Below are 21,263 nucleotides of genomic sequence, written 5' to 3'. Positions count from 1 at the left end.
GCAGTTGAGGCTAATAATAATGATGATGATGATGATGATGATGATGATGATGCAGACAGTTATAAACACGACCGTGATGAAGATGATGATATGGGTAATAACCCTGATTGGTGACAGCGCCAAACCGATTTCCTCCCACTATTACTCGAGGGGTATAAGGCGAGTGTCCATCGCAACATTTCACAGTCCATAGGGTTTATGAACCATTACTGACTGCCACTGACGGGCATTGAACCAGAGGTCATTTGCATGTTCTGCTACTGCATTAGCTCGATGCTGTCAGGTTTGCATCACATCTCAGAACATGTGGCTGACAGGGATTTAACCAAAGGTCATCTGCGTTATCCATTGATAACATCAACTTGTGCTGAGCTTCTTGCCGTTAAGCTGGAAATTAAAGTCGATACACAACAAGCTCACTAATCGCATATTCAAATGATAAGGTTTCTTTCCGGAACATAAGGAGAGACGCTGAATATCTAACAGCTGGACCTTTTACTGCAAAGCTCATAAGGTGCCCAATGCAAGATATAAAATCAAGTGACCTAGAAGCGGCAAAACAGTAACAAAGCCTTTAATCCCATAAAATCAATCTGGTTTGGTTGTGTAATGTCCTGTTTTACTGCAGATAACCATTGACCTCCATTTGAAAGGTTAACTAAATTAATGGATAAAGAATAAGCTGCATGACTTTTTATCCGATCACTAGTGCTATTAACTGTTTTTGGTGAAATGTTATCTTGCCTTCTGATTGGCTAATTTGCCATTTTACGTAGTTTTGGTGTGAAATAACCGCTGTACAGAAGTAAATAAATATCAGATTGACATACATCTTAATACATTGATATTTCACGAGACAAATTGTGAAGTTTGGCTAGATTACTGTAACATACAGTACGTTACATTGTGATGCTAGTATTGTACAAGTAGCATTACCTGTTCTTTCAGGGGAACTGCTTATTAATCTGAAACCGCCTTAACCAGAGAAATGTCGCATTAGACCAGGGTTCCCCAGACTACGGCCCGCGGGCCGCATACGGCCCGCCACGCCCCTTTGACCGGCCCTCCACCTCTCTGCACCTCACCATTTGAACTGGCCCAAAGAAGAAAAAAAAAAAAGAAAAAAATTATAAAATATTTTTTAAAATATTTTATTTTAGTTGTCCAACTTGTTTTGTGAAATAATAACATGACTCTCCAAATGAGGGTGGTAATCGCTGTTCATTCCGTCACCTGAGATTAGAACTCGAGGCCGTCAGTATGTAGTGGCCAGAGCGGCTCTGGTAGTGGCCATGAGCCTTCTATTCCCATAGCACTCAGTAGTAATGATTTTATGTGCTTTTTTAACGATAAAATTGTTACTCTTAGAAACAAAATCAATGACCTCTTGCCTTTAACCAGTATAGTGTTATCAACAGCTCCCGGAAACGTAAGTTCTAATAATATTACACTAGATAGTAAACTAGAATGCTTTTCAGCCATAAACCTTGAACAATTAAATTCAATGATTCTCTCTTCTAAACCATCAACGTGTATCTTAGACCCGATTCCAACTAAGCTGTTAAAAGAAGTTTTTCCATTAATTAGCACTTCTTTATTAAATATTATGAATATGTCTTTATTATCAGGCTATGTTCCACAATCATTCAAAGTAGCAGTGATAAAACCGCTTCTTAAAAAGCACAACCTCGATCCAGAGGTTTTAGCCAACTATAGACCTATTTCTAATCTTCCGTTACTCTCAAAGATTCTTGAGAAAGCAGTCGCAAAACAGCTGTGTGATTACTTAAAAAACTATGATTTATTTGAAGATTTTCAGTCTGGCTTTAGAACACAACATAGCACAGAGACAGCTCTGGTTAAAGTCACAAATGACATTCTAATAGCCTCTGACAAGGGACTTGTCTCTATTCTTGTCTTGCTCGATCTTAGTGCTGCATTTGATACTATCGACCATGATATCCTATTGCAAAGACTAGAGCACTTAGTTGGCATACAGGGTACTGCTTTAGGCTGGTTTAGGTCCTATCTATCTGAACACTCTCAGTTTGTACGTGTCAACGATGAATCTTCCATGCAAACCAAAGTTAGCCATGGAGTGCCACAGGGCTCAGTGCTTGGACCTATTTTGTTCACCCTATATATGCTTCCGTTAGGCAATATTATAAGGAATCATTCTGTAAACTTTCATTGTTATGCGGATGATACTCAACTATATTTATCAATCAAGCCTGATGAAATTAATCATCTAAATAAAATTCAAGACTGCCTCAAGGACTTAAAAACGTGGATGACCTTACATTTTTTGATGTTAAACACGACCAAAACTGAAGTTATTGTACTTGGCCCGAAGAATCTACGAAACAAATTATCTAAAGATATATTAACTATGGATGGCATTAATTTGGCCTCCAGTGAGACTGTAAGGAATCTTGGTGTTATATTTGATCAGGATTTATCCTTTAACGCCCACATAAAATCAATTTCAAGGACCGCCTACTTCCATCTACGTAACATTGCAAAAATCAGGCATATCTTGCCTCAAAACGATGCAGAGAAACTAGTCCATGCATTTGTTACTTCAAGGCTGGATTATTGTAACTCCTTATTATCAGGGTGTACCAAGAAGTCAGTCAAGTCGCTTCAGCTGATTCAAAATGCTGCAGCTCGTGTACTAACCAGAGTTAGGAAAAGGGACCACATTACTCCTGTTCTGGCTGCCTTACACTGGCTCCCTATAGAACACAGGATAGAATTTAAAATTCTTCTTCTTGCCTACAAAGCCCTTAATGGGCAGGCGCCATCTTACCTTAAAGAACTCATTATACCCTATTGTCCTACTAGGGCATTGCGTTCCAAGAATGCAGGGTTGTTGGTTGTTCCTAGAGTCTCTAAAAGTACAATGGGAGCCAGAGCCTTTTCTTATCAAGCTCCACTTTTGTGGAATCAGCTTCCAGTTTGTGTTCGGACGGCAGACACCCTATCCGTTTTTAAGAGTGCGCTTAAGACCTTCCTTTTTGATAAAGCTTATAGTTAGGGCTGATTAGATTCAGCCCCTAGTTTTGCTGATATAGGCTTAGTTTGTCGGGGGACATCTTACTTCTTCCTTCTCTCTGTCTATACCTGTGTACTCTCATGTTCCGATTAACCCAGCTTCCCCAAATGTCTTTCTTTTTGGTGTCTATATACGCCGGGATCCGGAGTCATGGATGATCCTGCGGTCCTATGTCATGGATTGCGAGTCCTGGATCTTGAGTCGTGGCTGTGGTCCTGGATCATAAGTCCTGGATGGATATACTCATGGATTCATCTTCCTATTATACACACATGCATTTCCAAACATTTGGACTACCTATGTTGCAAATGTATTATCTTTTCAATCTACACACGGCATCTATTGCACGTCTGTCCGTCCTGGGAGAGGGATCCCTCCTCTGTTGCTCTCCCTGAGGTTTCTCCCATTTTTCCCTTTAAACTGGGTTTTCTCTGGAAGTTTTTCCTTGTACGATGTGAGGGTCTAAGGACAGAGGGTGTCGTATTGTCATACTGATATTCTGTACAAACTGTGAAGTCCACTGAGACAAATGTAACATTTGTGATATTGGGCTATATAAATAAACATTGATTGATTGATGAGCCAAACAGTGGAACTGTCAATCAGATCGCCAGCGCCTCTATCACGCTTTAAAAGCAACGTTATGTAACGTTCTGGTTGACATCTGTTACATTTGCATCTTGTTTTTTTAACACTAAAATATTTTTTTATTAACCATTTATATTTTATATAATTTAATATGTGTGTCTGTATTATTTATATGACGTATGTTTATGACCGAATTTCCGCCACCTTACAAGCTGATCGAAGTCATGCGCAGAAAATATTATGCTACAGTTGAACAGCAGTGTAATGGCGTGCAGTAAAGTGAGGAAAATTGACAGAGAGTGTCGGGTTTTTAAAGAACAATGGACCAAGGATTATTTTTTTGTTCCATGGAAGGACCGTGCCATTTGTATTATATGTAAAGAAAATGTGGCCGTGTTTAAAGAATTCAACCTTCGCCGCCATCACGAAACCCGGCACAGAGAGTATGCTAGCTTGAGCTGGCTAGCGAGAGATGATAAGGTTCGGCGTCTGAAAGGCGGACTAGCTGTTCAACAGGATGCCTTCCTTCGTCAATCCCGGGTCAACCTGGCTGCTGTCCGAGCTAGCTACAAAGTAGCTAACCTACTGGCTACCCACGGCAAGCCGTTCACAGACGGAGAATTCGGGAAGGCCATGATGCTGGCTGTGGCCGAGGAGGTGTGTCCCGAGAAGACAGATGCCTTCCGTGGGGTGAGTCTCTCAGCACAAACGATGACGAGACGAATTGAGGAGATGGGGGGAAACGTGTTTGACCAACTGAGAGAGAGAGCCGCAGAATTCAAGTGTTTTGCTTTAGCCATGGATGAAAGTAATGACGTACAGGACACGGCACAACTGTTGATTTTTATTCGTGGAGTCAACACACGTTTTGAAGTGTCAGAGGAGCTGGCATCACTGAGAAGCCTAAAAGGCACAACAACTGGAGAAGACCTTTTTGTCGAAGTGTGCAAAACAATGGGCGAACTTGGTCTGCAATGGGCTAATTTTGCCAGTGTCACTACAGATGGTGCGCCTAGCATGGTCGGATCTACGAGGGGTCTAGTAGGGCGCTTGAACGGCGAGTTCGAGGAACGAGGTCTCGCCCCACCAATTCAAGTCCACTGCCTGATTCACCAGCAAGCGCTGTGCTGCAAAGTTTTGAAGTGGGCGTCTGTGATGAAGGTGGTTGTGCACTGTGTCAACTACATCCGGAAAAATGGGCTGAAACACAGGCAGTTCCAGGCCTTTCTCTCCGAGCTGGGGTCTGCTCACCAGGATGTGCTGTACTACACCGAAATTCGGTGGTTAAGTCGAGGCAAAGTATTGCGCCGTGTCTACGACCTGCTGCCCGAAATCAACACCTTCCTCCAGTCTAAAGGTGAAACGGTACGGGAGCTGACCGACCCGGAGTGGAAATGGGACCTCGCGTTTTTAACTGATGTGACTGAACTGTTGAACCACCTCAACCTACAGCTCCAAGGCAAAGGGAATCTCATCAGCGACATGTATTCCCACATAAAAGCATTCGAGGTCAAACTGCAGCTCCTTGTGCGACAGGTCCAAAAGCTGGACTTCACACATCTCCCTGCCACCCAAAGCTACTGCGCCGAGAAACCAGCCGCCCCTTTCCCAGTCGCGAAGTGCAAAGATGCCCTGGAGATGCTGCAGCGAGAGTTCAGTGTGCGCTTCCGCGAGCTTCATGTCAACAACAAAGACATAAGTCTGTTCCAGAACCCCTTTGCTGCTGACATTGACGACGCACTTCCCTCTCTTCAGTTTGAACTAGCCGAGCTGCAGAATTGTGATGTCCTTAAAGACGCATTCAAGCCTGACCACCTCCTTGAGTTCTATGCTGAGCTACCAAGGGCACTTACCCAAACATTAAACAACATGCTCTGAAGATGTGTACCGTTTTTGGCAGCACCTACACCTGCGAGCAGACGTTTTCCCGCATGAAGCAAATAAAAAATCCAACGAGGAACAGACTCTCAGATGAACATTTGCATCAAACTTTGAGACTGGCAACCACTAGGCTACACCCAGACATCGGACTTCTCACCAGCCAGAAGCAAGCACACAGTTCACACTGATATGGTAAATATACAGATTTTAACTATTACAATTGTATATGGCTGTAAACATGAACTATGATTTTTTGATGAAATATGATTAATGTTTTTAATGAATTTTAATGAATAATGCTACACTGTATTTGTAAAATCACATCACAAGGAGCAACAGGCAGCATATTTATGTAATTTACTGAATGTGTCCAATGTCATCCCTTTATGCCAGGTTTCCAGGCAGCAGGAGAGGGGACAGCAACTGCTGACCTCAAAGATCACTGCCCATCCATCCTTCCTTCCACCCTGGCTACAAGTACCAATTCAGTTCACCTACTGCACATATTGCTGACTTCCCATTCTGTTACTCTCTTCTAGTTTAACCTGCCGAGGGTTTACTGCTCAGTCTCTCCTCCCAATCTCTTCTCTCAGCATCTGCCTCTCCATCGTTGTCTCTCTCTCTCCCTCTCTCTCCTCTCTCTCCTCTTTCTCCTCTTTATGCACTGCCCCTCATCTCAATCTCCTATTTCAAAGGGATGATAATTGTGCTGTAAAAGTGTTTGGGTGCTCATTGCATTTTCACCTTGAACAAAAAAAATCTCACCTGAATATACAAATAAGAGTTGGTTAGTTGATATATTGTTCACCAAGTTTCTTGTCTTGATGATTTCTCATCTCACTGTAATATAGGCCTACCATTTCTATTGTATCACTCATAAACTGTCAATCACCATGTTTTTCTAACCTTTCCTTGCTATTTTTACATGGTTGTTATTAGAAAATAAAAGGAATACCTGTGGTATTTCAAATTGAAAAACATGTGAAGTACTCACTTCTTTTGCAAATCACTTGTAATGATGAACTATTTTGTGCTAGAAATTATGGCTATAACAGGCAGTGGCCTAGTATACAGCCCACATGATCGATCCCGGCCCCTCATCACAGTCAGGAACGATAATGTGGCCCCCAGAGAAAAAGGTTTGGGGACCCATGCATTAGACAATTCATTTTTTTATTCTATTATTCCAAAAACAAACATCCATTGTTCCAAAGGCCCATTGCCCCGATTGTCCTGTACTTATTGCATTCATTGTTTGGGTTGGTTTGGTATAGACAGGAGAAGGGTAAGAACATCAGTAAGATTATCAGGGTATGTCAATTGGAGACAGACTGGGCGAGACATGCCTTTGCCATGAATCCCTATGCATTATAATAAGCTTTTTGCTTATTTTCGGAAAGTCTGTATTCTGCCCGAACAATGGACATATGTTTACAGGGGAAAAAAGACTATTGACCATTTGGATTAGTGTGCATCAGAAAGATGGCATGACATTTATTTAGGATTGCAATGCTGGCAGAACCATTTTAAAGGGGCCCTGTTATGCTTTTCAGGATTTTCCCTTTCCTGTGGTGTGTTATAAAAGTTTTTGTGCATGTCCATCTAGAGGGAGTTTCTCTCTGAAACCCTCCCGAAACTCCTCCATTGATTTACTTCCGTAACATAGTGACATCATTAAGTAACGGACAAGCTTCTTTGGTCTATTGCTCCAACACATTGTACATGATAAGCTAAGTGGCGGGACATCTCTAGGCGGTTGTCCAATAAAAACAGAGACGGCCAGCTAACCAATCAGAATATACTGGACTATGGTTTCAGACAGAGGGTAAACAAAATAAACACCTTTTGAACATTAAAGTATGGAAACATGTCAAAGTAAAGGCACAAAATGCAAGCATGAACCTGAAAAGTAACATAATAGGTCAATTTTTAGCTACAGGACTCTTTACATTCAAATTATCTAAGGAAACTAGCTAATTCATATGGTTGAAGTCACTTTGTGTCTTCAAATTCAGTTGCTGAAATCTATTGGGCCAGAACTTGAATGTTATTAGCAACACTGGTTATGGAACTGTGGTCCTTGTCAGTGTTTTCATGTCAGTAGAGAAACATTGCAGAGAATAATGTAATAATTGGTTGCTTGGAAAGTAAGCTTGACAAGTCAAGATTGTCACACTCCTAGGTTTTTGTCACAGTTTTAGTGTTGTCTGTCTGGTTATGGGTTTTGTAAGTCTGTTCATTCGGTGTTTTGTCTTCCTCCTTGTGTTTTGTCTGGTCCTCCTCCCTGTCGTTAGTTTCCCTGGTGTGTCTGATTGTCTCATTGTGTTTACCTGTTGCCCTTGTGTTTCTCCCTCCTCAGCCCAGCTGTGTCTTGTCCTGTGATTACCCTTCTGTGTATTTAGTCTAGTCTTCCCCTGTGTTCCATGTCGGTTCATTGTTTCCCCTCCATGTTATTCCACAGTCTGTGTTCCTTGTGCTGCTCGTTTGTTTTGGAGTTTTTGGATACTGCCTTTTTTGCCACAGCTTTTACTATTTAATAAAGCTTGCTTTTCGTTAAATTCTGCATTTGAGTCCTACCTGCTTCACCCAATCGTAACAGAATGAACCGACCAAATTTGGACTCAGCAGATTTTAATGTTTTGGCCCCACAGGCGGAATGTCTTGGGTACTCTCTGGAGTACATTTTTTACACCTGGAAGAACGCCTCATCTCGACGGGGTAAAGAGGCTGCTTTGAAGGAGGCACGCCGGGAGGTTGCTCGCAAGCCCTGGCTCAGGAGCTTGTTGCCTGAGTGGCTACAAACTTTTACAAGTAGCCCTGAAGACTTGTCACAAGCTTCTAACCCTTTCCTGGGATCCGACTACTGACCTGTTGGAGGTCCACGGAGTCTCCAAAAGGCCTCTAGGAGACGCAGGGCCAGGATTCCAGCCCGTGCTCCAACAGTCATGATCCCGGCTTCAGTTCCGGTTTCCACAGCCATGGATCCATGCACCAGTACCGGCCCGCAGAGCTATGTTTCCTAGCTCGATTACCTGGCCCACACAGCCATGGTCTAGGCCTCTGTTCCGGTTCCAGCGGCTCCAGTTCCGGCCTCAGACCTTTTCTCAGGAACCCGTCTGGCGTTTGGAGGTCCACGGAGCCTCCAAAAGGTCTCTGGAAGATGCACGGCCAGGATTCCTGCCCGTACTCCAGCGGCTCCGGTTCCAGTGCCAGTCCCAGCAGCCATGGTTTCGGCCCCAGTTCTGGACCCAGCAGCCATGGTTCCAGCCTCAGTCCTGGCCCCAGCAGCCATGGTTCCGGGCCCCAGCAGCCATGGTCCCGACTTCAGCTTCGGCTCCAGTGCTGGCTCCCCGCCCGACTCCAGCTCCCCGTGTCCTGTCGGTGTACCGGCCGACTCCAGCACCTCGTGTCCTGTCGGCATACCGGCCGTCTCAAGTCACCTCTCCAGTTCCCTCTCGAGTCTCCTCTCGAGTCTCCTCTCGAGTTCCCTCTCAAGTCCCCTCTCGAGTTCCCTCTCAAGCCACCTCTCAGTTTCCCCCTCGAGAGCCCTCTCAAGTCACCTCTCGAGAGCCCTCTCAAGTCACCTCTCGAGTCCCCTCTCGAGTCCCCTCTTGAGTCCCCTCTCGAGTCCCCTCTCGAGTCCCCTCTTGAGTCCCCTCTCAAGTCACCTCTCGAGTCCCCTCTCAAGCCCTCTCTCTAGCCCTCTCTCGAGTCTCCTCTCAAGTTCCCTCTCGAGTTCCATCTCAAGTCCCCTCTCCAGTCCCTTCTCTTGTCCCCACTCAAGTGCCGTTGGAGGTTCCGCTGGGGGTCCTGCCAACTCCATGTCCTGTCCCGTTGGGGGTCCCGCCGACTACTCTTCTGCCGGGGGTCCTGCCAACCCTATGTCTAGTGCCGTTGGAGGTTCCGCTGGGGGTCCTGCCAGCTCCACGTCCAGTCCCGTTGGAGGTCCCGCCGACTACTCTCCTGCCGGGGGTCCTGCCAATCCTATGTCCTGTTCCTCTGGAGGTCCCGCCGACAACTCTTCTGCCGGGGGTCCTGCCAACCTCTTGTCCTGTTCTGTTGGAGGCCCCGCCATCACCTTTCTCGCCGGGGGTCCTGCCAACTCCAGGTCCTCTTCCGTGGGGGATCCTGCCGAAGCCTGTCCCACTGACTCCGGTTCCTGTTCGGCCGACACCGGGTCCTGCCCGGCCTCCGGAGCTGTCTGGTCTTCACCCTCGAGCCAGGCCACCTAAGAGCCGCGGTCTTCGCCCTCGAGCCCGGCCCCCTGAGAGCCGCGGTCTTCGCCCTCGAACCCGGTCCCCTGAGAGCCGCGGTCTTCGCCCTCAAGCCCGGCCCCCTGATTGCCGCTGCCTTCGCCCTCATGCTCGAGTTCGCCCGTTGTGGTCTTCGCCCCTCCATGGAATCTGCCTTGCCCCCGGGCCGTCCGCCCGAGACCCCCACCATTGACTCTGCCTTGCCCCCGGGCCGTCCGCCCGAGACCCCCTCCTTGGTCTCTGCCTTGCCCCCGGGCCGTCCGCCCGAGACCCGTCCACCAGACCCCCTTCACCCACCCTTTCTTGGTCCTAGTTATGTGTCCCTCCTCCAGTCCCCCTCCACCCACCCTGCTGGACTTTTTTTTTTTGGGACGTCTGGGATCCGTCCCTTGAGGGGGGGGTTTCTGTCACACTCCTAGGTTTATATCACGGTTTTAGTGTTGTCTGTCTGGTTATGGGTTTTGTAAGTCTGTTCATTCTGTGTTTTGTCTTCCTCCTTGTGTTTTGTCTGGTCCTCCTCCCTGTCGTTAGTTTCCCTGGTGTGTCTGATTGTCTCATTGTGTTCACCTGTTGCCCTTGTGTTTCTCCCTCCCCTGCCCAGCTGTGTCTTGTCCTGTGATTACCCTTCTGTGTATTTAGTCTAGTCTTCCCCAGTGTTCCATGTCGGTTCGTTGTTTCCCCTCCATGTTATTCCACAGTCTGTGTTCCTTGTGCTGCTCGTTTGTTTTGGAGATTTTGGATACTGCCATTTTTGCCACAGCTTTTATTATTTAATAAAGCTCGCTTTTCGTTAAATTCTGCATTTGAGTCCTACCTGCTTCATCCAATCGTAACAAAGATGATAAATGTATACATGCTTGTACCCCAGTATGCTTGTAAGGGCAGGAAGAATTGTAATTTATAGTAATTCAGATATTTAATTTAGCGAAAGATGATTGATTAGGTTGCTAACAGTATATAAATAGCTGCAATGGGATTTATTATGTTTTAAATAGGTTTTGTATCATTAGATGCCATGGGCATCATTAGCAAGCTGACCGTCAAGAGCTTTTGAAAGTGTTCTGAATTACCTATATCTTTTTCATAACCAGAGCAAATCCATAGCGAAAAATTGCTGAAACCAAATTACAAGTACTAATTATTTCATGGTAATAATCACAGCTTCAGTTTCCATCTGTCTCTGCAGGAGGCAGTGAAGGTGCCATTTAGCTGCAATGATACAGAGTTACACCTGAGCCAGCCACATCTGCTCACTTGCTCACCGGTGCAAAATTAGTCATAAGGCTTAATACTAAATCAAAACACAGTCTCATCCACACATATCTCTACTGTATATACTACTGTACATTCAGAAACTCTGTTCTATGTTTTCAGTTATTTGGCACTGCAGTGAGTTTGCTGTGTGTGCTCCTCTGTAGGATAGTTAAACTCCAGGCACAGATGTTGAGCGTGCTCTGGAGATACGAAGGCAGCGGTGCCCTCCCCTGCCTCACCTTGAGGGAGATAACTGATGGCTGGAGGGTGAGAGGACAGAGGAGGAAATGAGAAGGGGGGGGAGGATGAGTCAAGAGCAGAGCATGGCTGAATGACTGTGAAGGCTTGCAACGAGAGGCTACGTGGCAGGGATGGGAGGACATATAAGAGGGAAAAGATGATGAAAAAAGAAAGTGGGTTTAAAGGTTACAAGAAAAGAGTGTAAGGATATTTCATATGCACGCTCAAGCTGTCTGCATATTATTCCTCCGAGTGTGCTGGGGTCTAAAAAGAAAAAGGTGACGAAAGTCTTAGTGATAACTGCCATTCAACCATAGTAAATGTTTATTCTGGCAATATGAGGATAGAATAACAAATGGCAGCTGTGCAGACTGTGACGCCTGTCATTCGGACGTTTCATTCCCAATCACACCTTCTTTAGCAGCTTACATGGAAGTCTGTACAGCTGTCACTTTTTATGTTTCTGTCAGGAAACCGTTTTTACTGCAGCTTGTACCAAAGTCTTTGATGATTTGAATGGTTTTAATGTGATTTACAGTATATGCTAATCATTTCTCCTTAGTGCTACTTTGATGCCAGTTCTTGAATGATTACTGCATCACTTCTGTGTCTACAGCATACTCTGGATAGTCTGCTGAGGTGTTTTGTGCAGTCTCATGGATAATCAGGATTCTCACTGATTGACCTTGGATGTGCTGCAGAGGAGCGAGAGAGTTTAAAGGACTGAGTGAGAAAGAGAGTGAGGAAAGGATTTTTGTAAAGGCCCTGAAAACCTAGTTTTGCTCTTTCAGCTTTGACGGATGAAGTGCTACATGAAGGCCAAGTTCTCACACCTTTTGGTTATTTCACATAAAATAAGTCTGTCTATGTTGTTCTCACTTCATATTCCCTCACCTTGAAGAGAATGCATTTTTGTTGTTTTCTGTAAGATGCCGGTAATAAGAAATGTGTTTGGCAAGTTACTTCCAAAATGTAATATAGTACATTACTTATTACTGTCTTTTTTAAGTAAGAAGTTACATTACAATATTACTGTCTCTAAAATGTAATGAGTTACACTACTTCTATATTACTTTTGAGTTACTTTACAAAAATAACCGCAAAATAATTGCTAAGTATTTTAAATGCTAAAATGTAGTGTAGTGCAGCTCATTATACATCCAGTGAAGGGCAATGTGGTATAGCATAACAACTGTGTAGGCCCTTAAGGCTACTAACAACTTTTATTACACGGCTTGGTCAGGGTTCGAGTTATAAACTGAGCTCTATGGGGTTCTTTAAAACTAACGTACGTACGTACGTACGCACGCACGCAAACACACACACACACACACACACACACACACACACACACACACACACACACACACAGACAGCAGCCCTCTACTTGCTACAAACTTAAATATGAAAAAGTTCAACTACGTACACACACGTCTCGGCTCGCGCATTTATTTTTTCATACTTACTGTACATCTGTTTATACAGACAGTGATGTTAATTCGCAACCATTTATTTAATGAAATATGCGCGCAAGCTCAATCTTCAGAATAAATAAGAAGAAATTAAGTTCCCTCAGACATTTATGCAGTGTATATGTCTAGGGCTTTTATTTTGAAAGGTAATAATGTTACAGTTAATGGGCGAGCCTGACCATAACATAAGGAATATGTATTCTTACTTGTTTCCTCATAAATGAAAAAACACAAATGCATTATACAGCTTGACTGGAATCCCTCTCACACCACTGTTATTTGAGTGGAGCTGCCTAAACTGATCTTGGATCTTCACCAAATCTAATAGTTTTTTTCCGACCCATTAGATACCTGCTCTGAGACATGCCGATGAATGGGAAGGTAAGCTGAGAATGCTTTTATTGGTACAGTAATGGCAACATGAGAGCAGGAAGAAGAAGGGCAGAGAGTATTGGGGAGGTGAAAACTGGCCAAGGATGAAGATAGTATAAGGAAAACAAAGGGAAGATATGAAGGAACATAATCATTGGTTAAAAAGGTAAAATGACATTTAAAAAGCATTTCACTTACCGCTCCTACAGTTTTGATATATGAGACAACAGAAGAGGTGGAAAAAAGTCTGTCTTCTTTAGCTTTTACGCTGAAAAACAATCCTCACTGTGAACCAATATACCTTTGTATAGAGGCAAGAGTTTAAAGAACGTAAAACAAAGTGGAAAGCAATTAATGAAGCATTAACAATATATTACAATCTACTACGGAACAGTGATTTTCACATTTTGCTGTCACTTTGAAGTCCATTATCTTAAAATAAATTAAGGAAATATAACTAAATTGAAACGCTATCAGCAAGGTCTTGTCAAAAAAAGGGTCATTGACAAAGCCCTTACCCTGACTAACATGGAGAGTAGGAGCCTTCTGCTTTTACTCACCTGCATGCTCTCAATGAGTTGGTAAAGCAGGACAGAAAACACTTCAGCAGTCCACAGGGAGAGAGGATGTCGCTATCATCATCGACTTTGCAGGATGTAATGGATATGGTTAACAGTCATGCTGGAGTAAGGTCAAAACAATAAATTAATTGTGGTTATTATCGGAAGAGGTTGGTTGGCGTTTACATAGTTTTGTGCACTCAGTGTTTTCAGTTTTCACAGTAAAATGTTAAGATAATAACCAAAAAATCTGTTTAAAACAGTCCAGTATACCTACAAATTACATACACAATCGACATATCTGAACATCACAATGAATGCCAAAACAAAAGGACAGTGCCAAAGCAGAACTTGCCTTATATGTTGGGAGATATAGGCAAGGGTGGAGGGTGAACAAAAAACACAACTTGTTTTTGTTTGAAATAATACATTTTAACGTCACTTCGCCTTTGACACATTGATTTTTTGTTTGGATGTCATACTACACACCCTGGTCAAACACAAAAGAAGAACACTTAGTCACCGAGTACACACACACACACACACACACACACACACACACACACACACACACACACACACACACACACACACACACACACACACACACACACACACACACACACACACACACACACACACACACACACACACACACACACACACACACACACACCCACACACACACACACACACACACACACACACACACACACACACACTATCACAGAAGGGATGCCCATAGCAGGTCCTCCCTGCTGGTAAACAACTCCTCGACCTTTTGCCCCCTAAACATCCTCTGTGTGACTTATCTGCCCACATGGAGAGCGTGGACACACACACACACACACACACACACACACACACACGCGCTGGCTTTGTCTTCTGTCTCTGTTGCTTTCAGATACACGGCATGGAGAGAAAAAGAGCTGGAGACAGTTCTCCTCCCACACACCTCTCTTTCTCAAACAGGCGCCTCTCCTCTTTTCTCCTCTTTTCTCCTCTTCTCGTATCATTGCGAGCCTTTTTGGACCTCTTGTTCCCCGTGTGAATTATTAACTATGGCTCTGCAAGCCCAGACAGGCTGATGGGGAGGAGGGCGTCTCTCAAACACTTAGCTTAAAAGACGAGATCTTCACTTTTGTTTTAAGCTGTGCTGCCCTCTCACTTTGCAGTCAACCATGCAAACACTTGTGGAGGGTCTGCTGCTGAGGCTCTCTGCCGGCTAACTAACTACAAGCATGCGTAGGAAAACGGCTCTTGCAGCGTTCTCTGCTTTTAATGTCAATAATAATGTTGTGTAAGAAGAAACTCAATGGTAGTTCATAGAAGAGACAAAAATCAATGAGATTTATGCCAGCGTGTGTTCTCGTGCATGTGTGTGTGCAGTGGTAGGGATTATCCAGTTACTGCTGCACTGCTTTAAAGCATCACTCTTTGATTCCCCAGCATGCTGAGGTTGAAAGACTTGTGGACTGCTTCTGTCATGCTGTTTTAACTCTGAGTACAAGATAGAAGCTTATTGCTCACTGTGACCACAGCAAAGCGCCTTAAATGTCTTAAACGCAACAACAAATCCAGTTTTAGGGAAAGGAATGATACCAAAGGCACATGTAACTTTATACGTTCTATTCATACTGCATATTCTAGCTTTAATGAATTCCCGAAATGCATCACCAAGTCTGTCAAGGGAAAATTGATCCGCAGCATGCAAAGAGCGGACTGTATGAAGAGATGAGGGGCATAAGACAGGAAGAGACGACATGTACAGCTACATGATACATTCTCTGGTGGACCCAGACACCATCAAGGCCACAAAGTGCAAACGCTGCGTTTACTGTATATGTCACAGCGAGCCTCTGATTCATGGAGCGGAAATCATTTGATCATCTGATTACTATGGATCCCCAGTCCCTTTCAACGTGTCATTTCAAGCGTGTGATGTGTGACTCTTTGCCTGTTCACAAATAGCCTGGAATAATCAAAGAGGGATGTGACCCACAGACCAGGACGGGGACGTTGGCTGGTTCTGCTTCAGATTTGTCACTTTGGTTTCACTGAATGTGTCGTGGTTGCCACAGTCTGACATTTCTGCTATCACCCCTATAATACTGGTGGTTGAACAAATTCAGCTTGTTCTTTGGATTATCTAGATAAAATTGTGACGTTCTTTCTGGTTCAGATGTGTTTAGATTGAATTGTTAATTTCATGTTTCCATTGTACGCAAAATAAACAATATTTGTCAAAATAAGGATTGAGAGGGAGCCCAAAATCTTGTGATTATTAAATACCTTTTACATGTACAACATTGTTTTGCCAGACTCTCCTTGCTCTTTTATGCAAAACAAGAAACATATACACCTTTTTCGGAGAGGTTAAATAATGGACAGATTAATATAAATATAAGTAATATTACGATTATTTAAGGACACATATATTTTTCCGTTAACCTAATTATTAGAATTTGTGAATTCCTTCAAGCCGCTCTAATGTCAGGGTCCTGGTTGTGTGCACTGTCCTAGCTTGTGTGTGGTGTTATAACAAATATTACACTGTTTCCATTTCCATATTTTAATTTCAGATGGCAGTGGAGCAGCATAAAATGAACAGATTATGTCTCTTTGCTTTGTTTTGCATGCCTGCTTAAATCTTGTTTTCCAGAATTTTACAATTTTACAAATTGTTGCTCTGCTAGCAATGTATATAATTTAATGCAGACAGGTTTACAGATGTGGGAGGAAAGACCTGCTCAAAATGGCAATGTACTGTTATTGTTATTTCATATATACAATTACTCATTCTTTGTGCTTGTGTTTTATATCTCCTGTTTTTCCCGACCGTCGCCGGTTATTTCTGCCTCAGGCTAGAAGCTTGTTCAAGGTAGACAGCTCATCATGATGAGTGACAAACACTGGGGCAGAAACCTGACCAACTGAGGGGGAGGAGGGGCAGCGCTAAATGTACCTCCTCCCTCAAAGTGAAAAGTTGTGATTCGCACATTAATGGGAACTACACTGGCACCAAACGTGGCTTTCGGCCAGCTTGTTTATCCTTTATGTAACATCTGCACAACGGCTTTGAAAAGAGGAAGTCTGTAGATTGAACTACAGCGATGCTACGATTTAATTTACAGTTGCATCTTTTGATTGGCTGTGTGATGGTAATTCCTGTTTCTAGAGGCTTTAACTACACCCCTCAAACACCAAGCAGAAGAACACAGATGTAAAGCAGAAAGTTACAAATAAGCCAATTACAGTCTGCAGGTTTTACTCTGAGATATTGTTTGCTTAATGTGTTTGGAAGAGGAACAAGAGCTAATTTGCTGCGTGAATAAGAATGAAGGGATTAGAAATGATGGGAAATGGATTCAAAAAGTGCTGCGAAAGTTGCTGACTCATTAAAACTTTCTTCCCGATCTTTCTTTACTAACTAGTTGTGTTACAGTATGTCCTCCCTTTCTCTCATGAACCAGCTAGCTTGCCTGCAGCACTGCTCCCTTCTTTAGACTCACGCATGACAATTAGAGAGAACAGTTTGCCTCCCAGAACAGCCCTGCCCATCCATATGTTAATTCATCGTGCAACATCGCCGTGTCACTCAACAGTGAACAGTGATTGTAGGTTCATTGTAATCTAATCTGCCCCTTTCATTGTTGTGTGCACACTCTAATTTCAGTAATTGAGAACAAGAGTGGCGTGAGTTAAAGGTGGTTAAAAAGAGAAAGGAACAACCTTAAAAGGATAGAGCAGGAGAAAAGAAAGAGGTATATATTAGATGGAAACAACGACAGGAGAGACAGACCGATGAAAGGATTGAGTATGAGCTCACCTCTCACTGTATATCTTTTTTCTAGGCTTGCCTTTTGCCGCTTAAGGAATTCAAGTCATGTTTCATCACTCTCTTTTCTTCTCTCTCCGGCACGCACGCACGCACGCACACACACACACACACACACACACACACACACACACACACACACACACACACACACACACACACACACACACACACACACACACACACTAGCTTTGAACAGCTTCCAGTGCCTGAGGTCGAAAGAGCACACTTCAAACAGAGAAAAAAGATCGTCCCCTTTGTAATGCAAGGTACTGTTATGCATATAAACTCACAACAAGAACAACATGGCTAACAATTCTCATAAGGTAGGTGTTTCAATTGAGTGTTTTTGTGTTTATTTCCATGTACAAGAAAACAAATCCCCCCTGAGCTTGAAAAGGAACAGTTGAATTGTTGGAATATATGTTTAAATTTACTTTCTTGTCATCAGTTAGTTGGGAGGCTTGATACCACTGTCATGCTCTTATGTCAGTACGGTTAGTTAGCTACAGCTAGCTTAACACAAAGGCTGGAGACGGCTAGCCTTACTCTGTCAAAAGACAACATTGTTTCCACATAATTAGGCCAGCTTTAGGCTTCACGTGGAATGACTGGAGATGAGAACCCGCTATGCAAGCACTAAGACTGAAACAGTGGTGAAGTGTCAAAAATGGGCTTTATTTTAGACCAAGGCACAGTCTAGGAGTTGGAGAGGACGCTGAAGGAGAATCCTGGAACCGAGGTTCAGACCGGGACGAGTAGCTCAGAGAGGGGAGACGAGGAGCAGGACAGATCAGGGAGGTGGCAGGACGTGGCAGGCGGAGCGGCAGGTGTGTGGATCACTGAAGAATAAACGAAGAACTGGCGAAGACTGAGGATGAGAACCAGGGTTTTAAGCAGGTGCAGGTGAGCAGTGGCAATCAGTGAGATGAACAACAGCAGGAGCGGTGTGGAGACGGAAATCCAAATGTAGGTCAGCCACGCCCAGCCAGGAAGACAGACAGACAAAAACACAGAGGAGGAAAAAGAGGAAGGCCGCACTGTGGATCCTCACAATCTCCCTGTTTCCTGTCTTTATGCTAAGCGCCAACAAGCTTCTGATGGTAGCATCAAGCACACCCCCCCTGCCTGAAACGTCTCGATTGGACTCCTTTAACTTCCGTAAGATAGTTACAGCACTAAGCAACTCTCGCATTTCTGTTGGGTAGTGCCTACCTGGTAGAGCACTAACCCTAACCACACTGTACGTGATTGACCAATCAAAGCAGAGTGGGCTCTCGTTTGAGAAATTAGAAAAATAAAGTTAACATGTGACAGTACAAGCATAAAATACAAATATGAACATTTGAAAAATATATCCTCATTTAAGGAGTTAAAAAGAAAGTTATGGATAATAAAAAGCATTTCTATAGTGTTAAGAATGTTTTTGTTTGTAAGTACAGTATTGTTACATTAATTTGTCTGCACCAAATTGGTCTGTTTCTGACTAGTTTTTCCAGTTTTCCTGTTATTATATTTATTTGGAAACTGAATAATGTATGTGTAGTATTGTATTGGTTTAAACTCTAATCCTGATATTAGAATTTTCTAAATATAACTGATCAACAACGCGTTCATTCTATGCAATGAGTAAGTCCTGATTGCACACATGAATGTATTTAGAGTTGAACTCTTATTCAGTGTTGCTAAGCAGTAGAACAACATGCATAGTATAATATTTCCCCCGGCACTTCTGGAGTGCGCACATCAATCCAGAAACACTCATCCATGTTTTTATCACCTCCAGGCTGGATTATTGCAATTCCCTTTTATCAGGCTGTCCAAACTCATCATTAAAGACCCTTCAATTCATACAAAATGCTGCAGCACGGGTTTTAACAGGAACGAAAAAGATGGACCACATCACTCCTGTTTTAGCAGCTTTGCACTGGCCACCAGTTAAGTCCAGGATTGATTTTAAAATACTTTTACTCACATACAAAGCGCTAAATGGTCAGGGACTATCCTACCTACAGGATCTTTTAATCTCCTATTGCCCCTCTAGGGCAGTAAGATCCCAGAGTGCAGGGCCCTGTCTCAGGTCGACTATTTTCATTTCCTCGCTCCTCGATCCTCGGTCTCACCGGAAGTTGATTTGTCTGCGCCATCTTGAGTACCGTCCCATGGCTCTTATAGAGAGGCAAAGTCACGCCCATCTACTTCCGGTCCATGGGACCCCGGAGGCGAAAAATTATACATTGAATTCAATGGAGAGAGAAAACGTATCTTTTGATCCCGTTTGAATTGTGCCACGAACTACACATATGATGTTTGTCAATCTTAATCAATCATTTCCATGTCAAAAAAGTCACATTTTGTCGTAAAACTGTTGAAATATAAGACTATAAAAAATACGCGACTACAAATCCCAAATCCCATTCTGGGTCGCGCATGTGATGTCACAGGCGATAATGCTCCAAGTGGTTGCGACTCGTAATTAAAGCGAAGAAGAAGATTTCATAACTGATTTATTCCCTCCAATAAATATAAGAGATTGCTCCAATAAATTCACTTTTACAAGATACCTGTGTGCTTTGTACCATGTTGTAATCACAAAAGTGATCATACCACTTGCTCGTTCTATCGCTTCCCGTCTGATGAAAGGACCAGGAGTCGCTGGATCAGACATATCAGGTAATATCATAGGTAATATACAGGTTGTGCATGGAACATAGTCAAGTTAGCTACCTAGCTAGTAGCGACGAGTAGCGAGCACGTTAGTTAGCATTACATTACTTAGCCTTGTCATTTTTAGTAGCCTTACCATGAAGTTATTATTTTATTACATGAAGTACACCAAAATGTTAAACAGTAAGAGTAGTCATCATGGTAAGTATTTCGTGAAACATTTTAAGAGTGGCCTACTGCGCCCTCCACCGGGTGCTAAGGAAGCAGTTCAGGGAGAGTCGAAGGAAGGCAGGCAGGCAGGGAGCTTTGCATGACATTCTTCTGGACGTGTTTCATTGTGATGATAGTGAGAGTGAGTCAATCTGTTTGTTGGAAAGACAGTAGTTGAGTGATTACTGAGAGAAAATTATTAAAAGAGATAATTATTCAGTGTTGTTACTTTAAAGTGTTGTTACTGACCTTTTTCTCTTTTATTTTCTTTACCTCACCTGTAACTGCTGAGACCCTGAGGAACATGCACACTGACCTGCTCTGGCAACCTGATTTCCACTGTACGTAATAGTATTTGTTTATGGTATATTATTTATATACATCAAAGGCACAATGCACCCCCCAGAGACACACATGTATTGAGTGTGATATTTTGCATAGGTCATGTGAAATCATCTTTACATACTAGAAAACTGTAGGAGCGGCAACTTGATTTGAAATTGAATTTTTAATATCCGATAATAAAGTTGATCTGTTTTCTTTATTCTTCTCTCTTCCCAGCTCCATCCATCACCGTTCTCTGTTCCTGCAGGTCCTGCTTGCTAATCAATGCTCATATGTTTTTACACAATTACAAATAAAGTCAATGTATTGTATGACATGAAGTTGTGCTTCATTCTGACTCAATAATAAATTCATTCTGCCTTCAACTGCAAAATGATTGTGGACTGCACCGACATCCATGTAGCTGCCCCCCAGTAAGATGAACCAAGCAAAGCTGACACTCAACATACAGCTGTGCTCTTAAGTTGACATGAAGAATTTGTGAAATATTGGTAATTATTTGGAAAAAATGACTGACGATGCAGAAAA

General features: G+C 43.2%; 1 protein-coding gene and 1 long non-coding RNA gene across 2 annotated transcripts; both read left to right on the top strand.

Moving 5' to 3' along the window:
* Positions 1-1,237: 1,237 nt before the first annotated feature.
* On the top strand, positions 1,238-6,594 carry LOC307039199 (general transcription factor II-I repeat domain-containing protein 2-like). The gene is made up of 2 exons (XM_079681043.1): positions 1,238-5,716; positions 5,918-6,594. The coding sequence occupies exon 1, from the start codon at positions 3,884-3,886 to the stop codon at positions 5,519-5,521; it is 1,638 nt and encodes a 545-aa protein (XP_079537169.1). The 5' UTR covers positions 1,238-3,883; the 3' UTR covers positions 5,522-5,716; positions 5,918-6,594.
* A 12,503-nt stretch (positions 6,595-19,097) lies between these two features.
* LOC307041588 lies at positions 19,098-21,051 on the top strand. The gene is made up of 2 exons (XR_013808804.1): positions 19,098-20,731; positions 20,952-21,051. It is a non-coding gene; the product is annotated as an uncharacterized lncRNA (long non-coding RNA).
* Positions 21,052-21,263: the final 212 nt, after the last annotated feature.

The sequence above is a fragment of the Notothenia rossii genome, assembly GCF_949606895.1.
Source record: "Notothenia rossii genome assembly, chromosome: 5".
Taxonomy (NCBI): domain Eukaryota; kingdom Metazoa; phylum Chordata; class Actinopteri; order Perciformes; family Nototheniidae; genus Notothenia; species Notothenia rossii.
The sequence above is the reverse complement of the archived record's forward strand: the minus strand, read 5'-3'. Positions and strand labels throughout refer to the sequence as shown.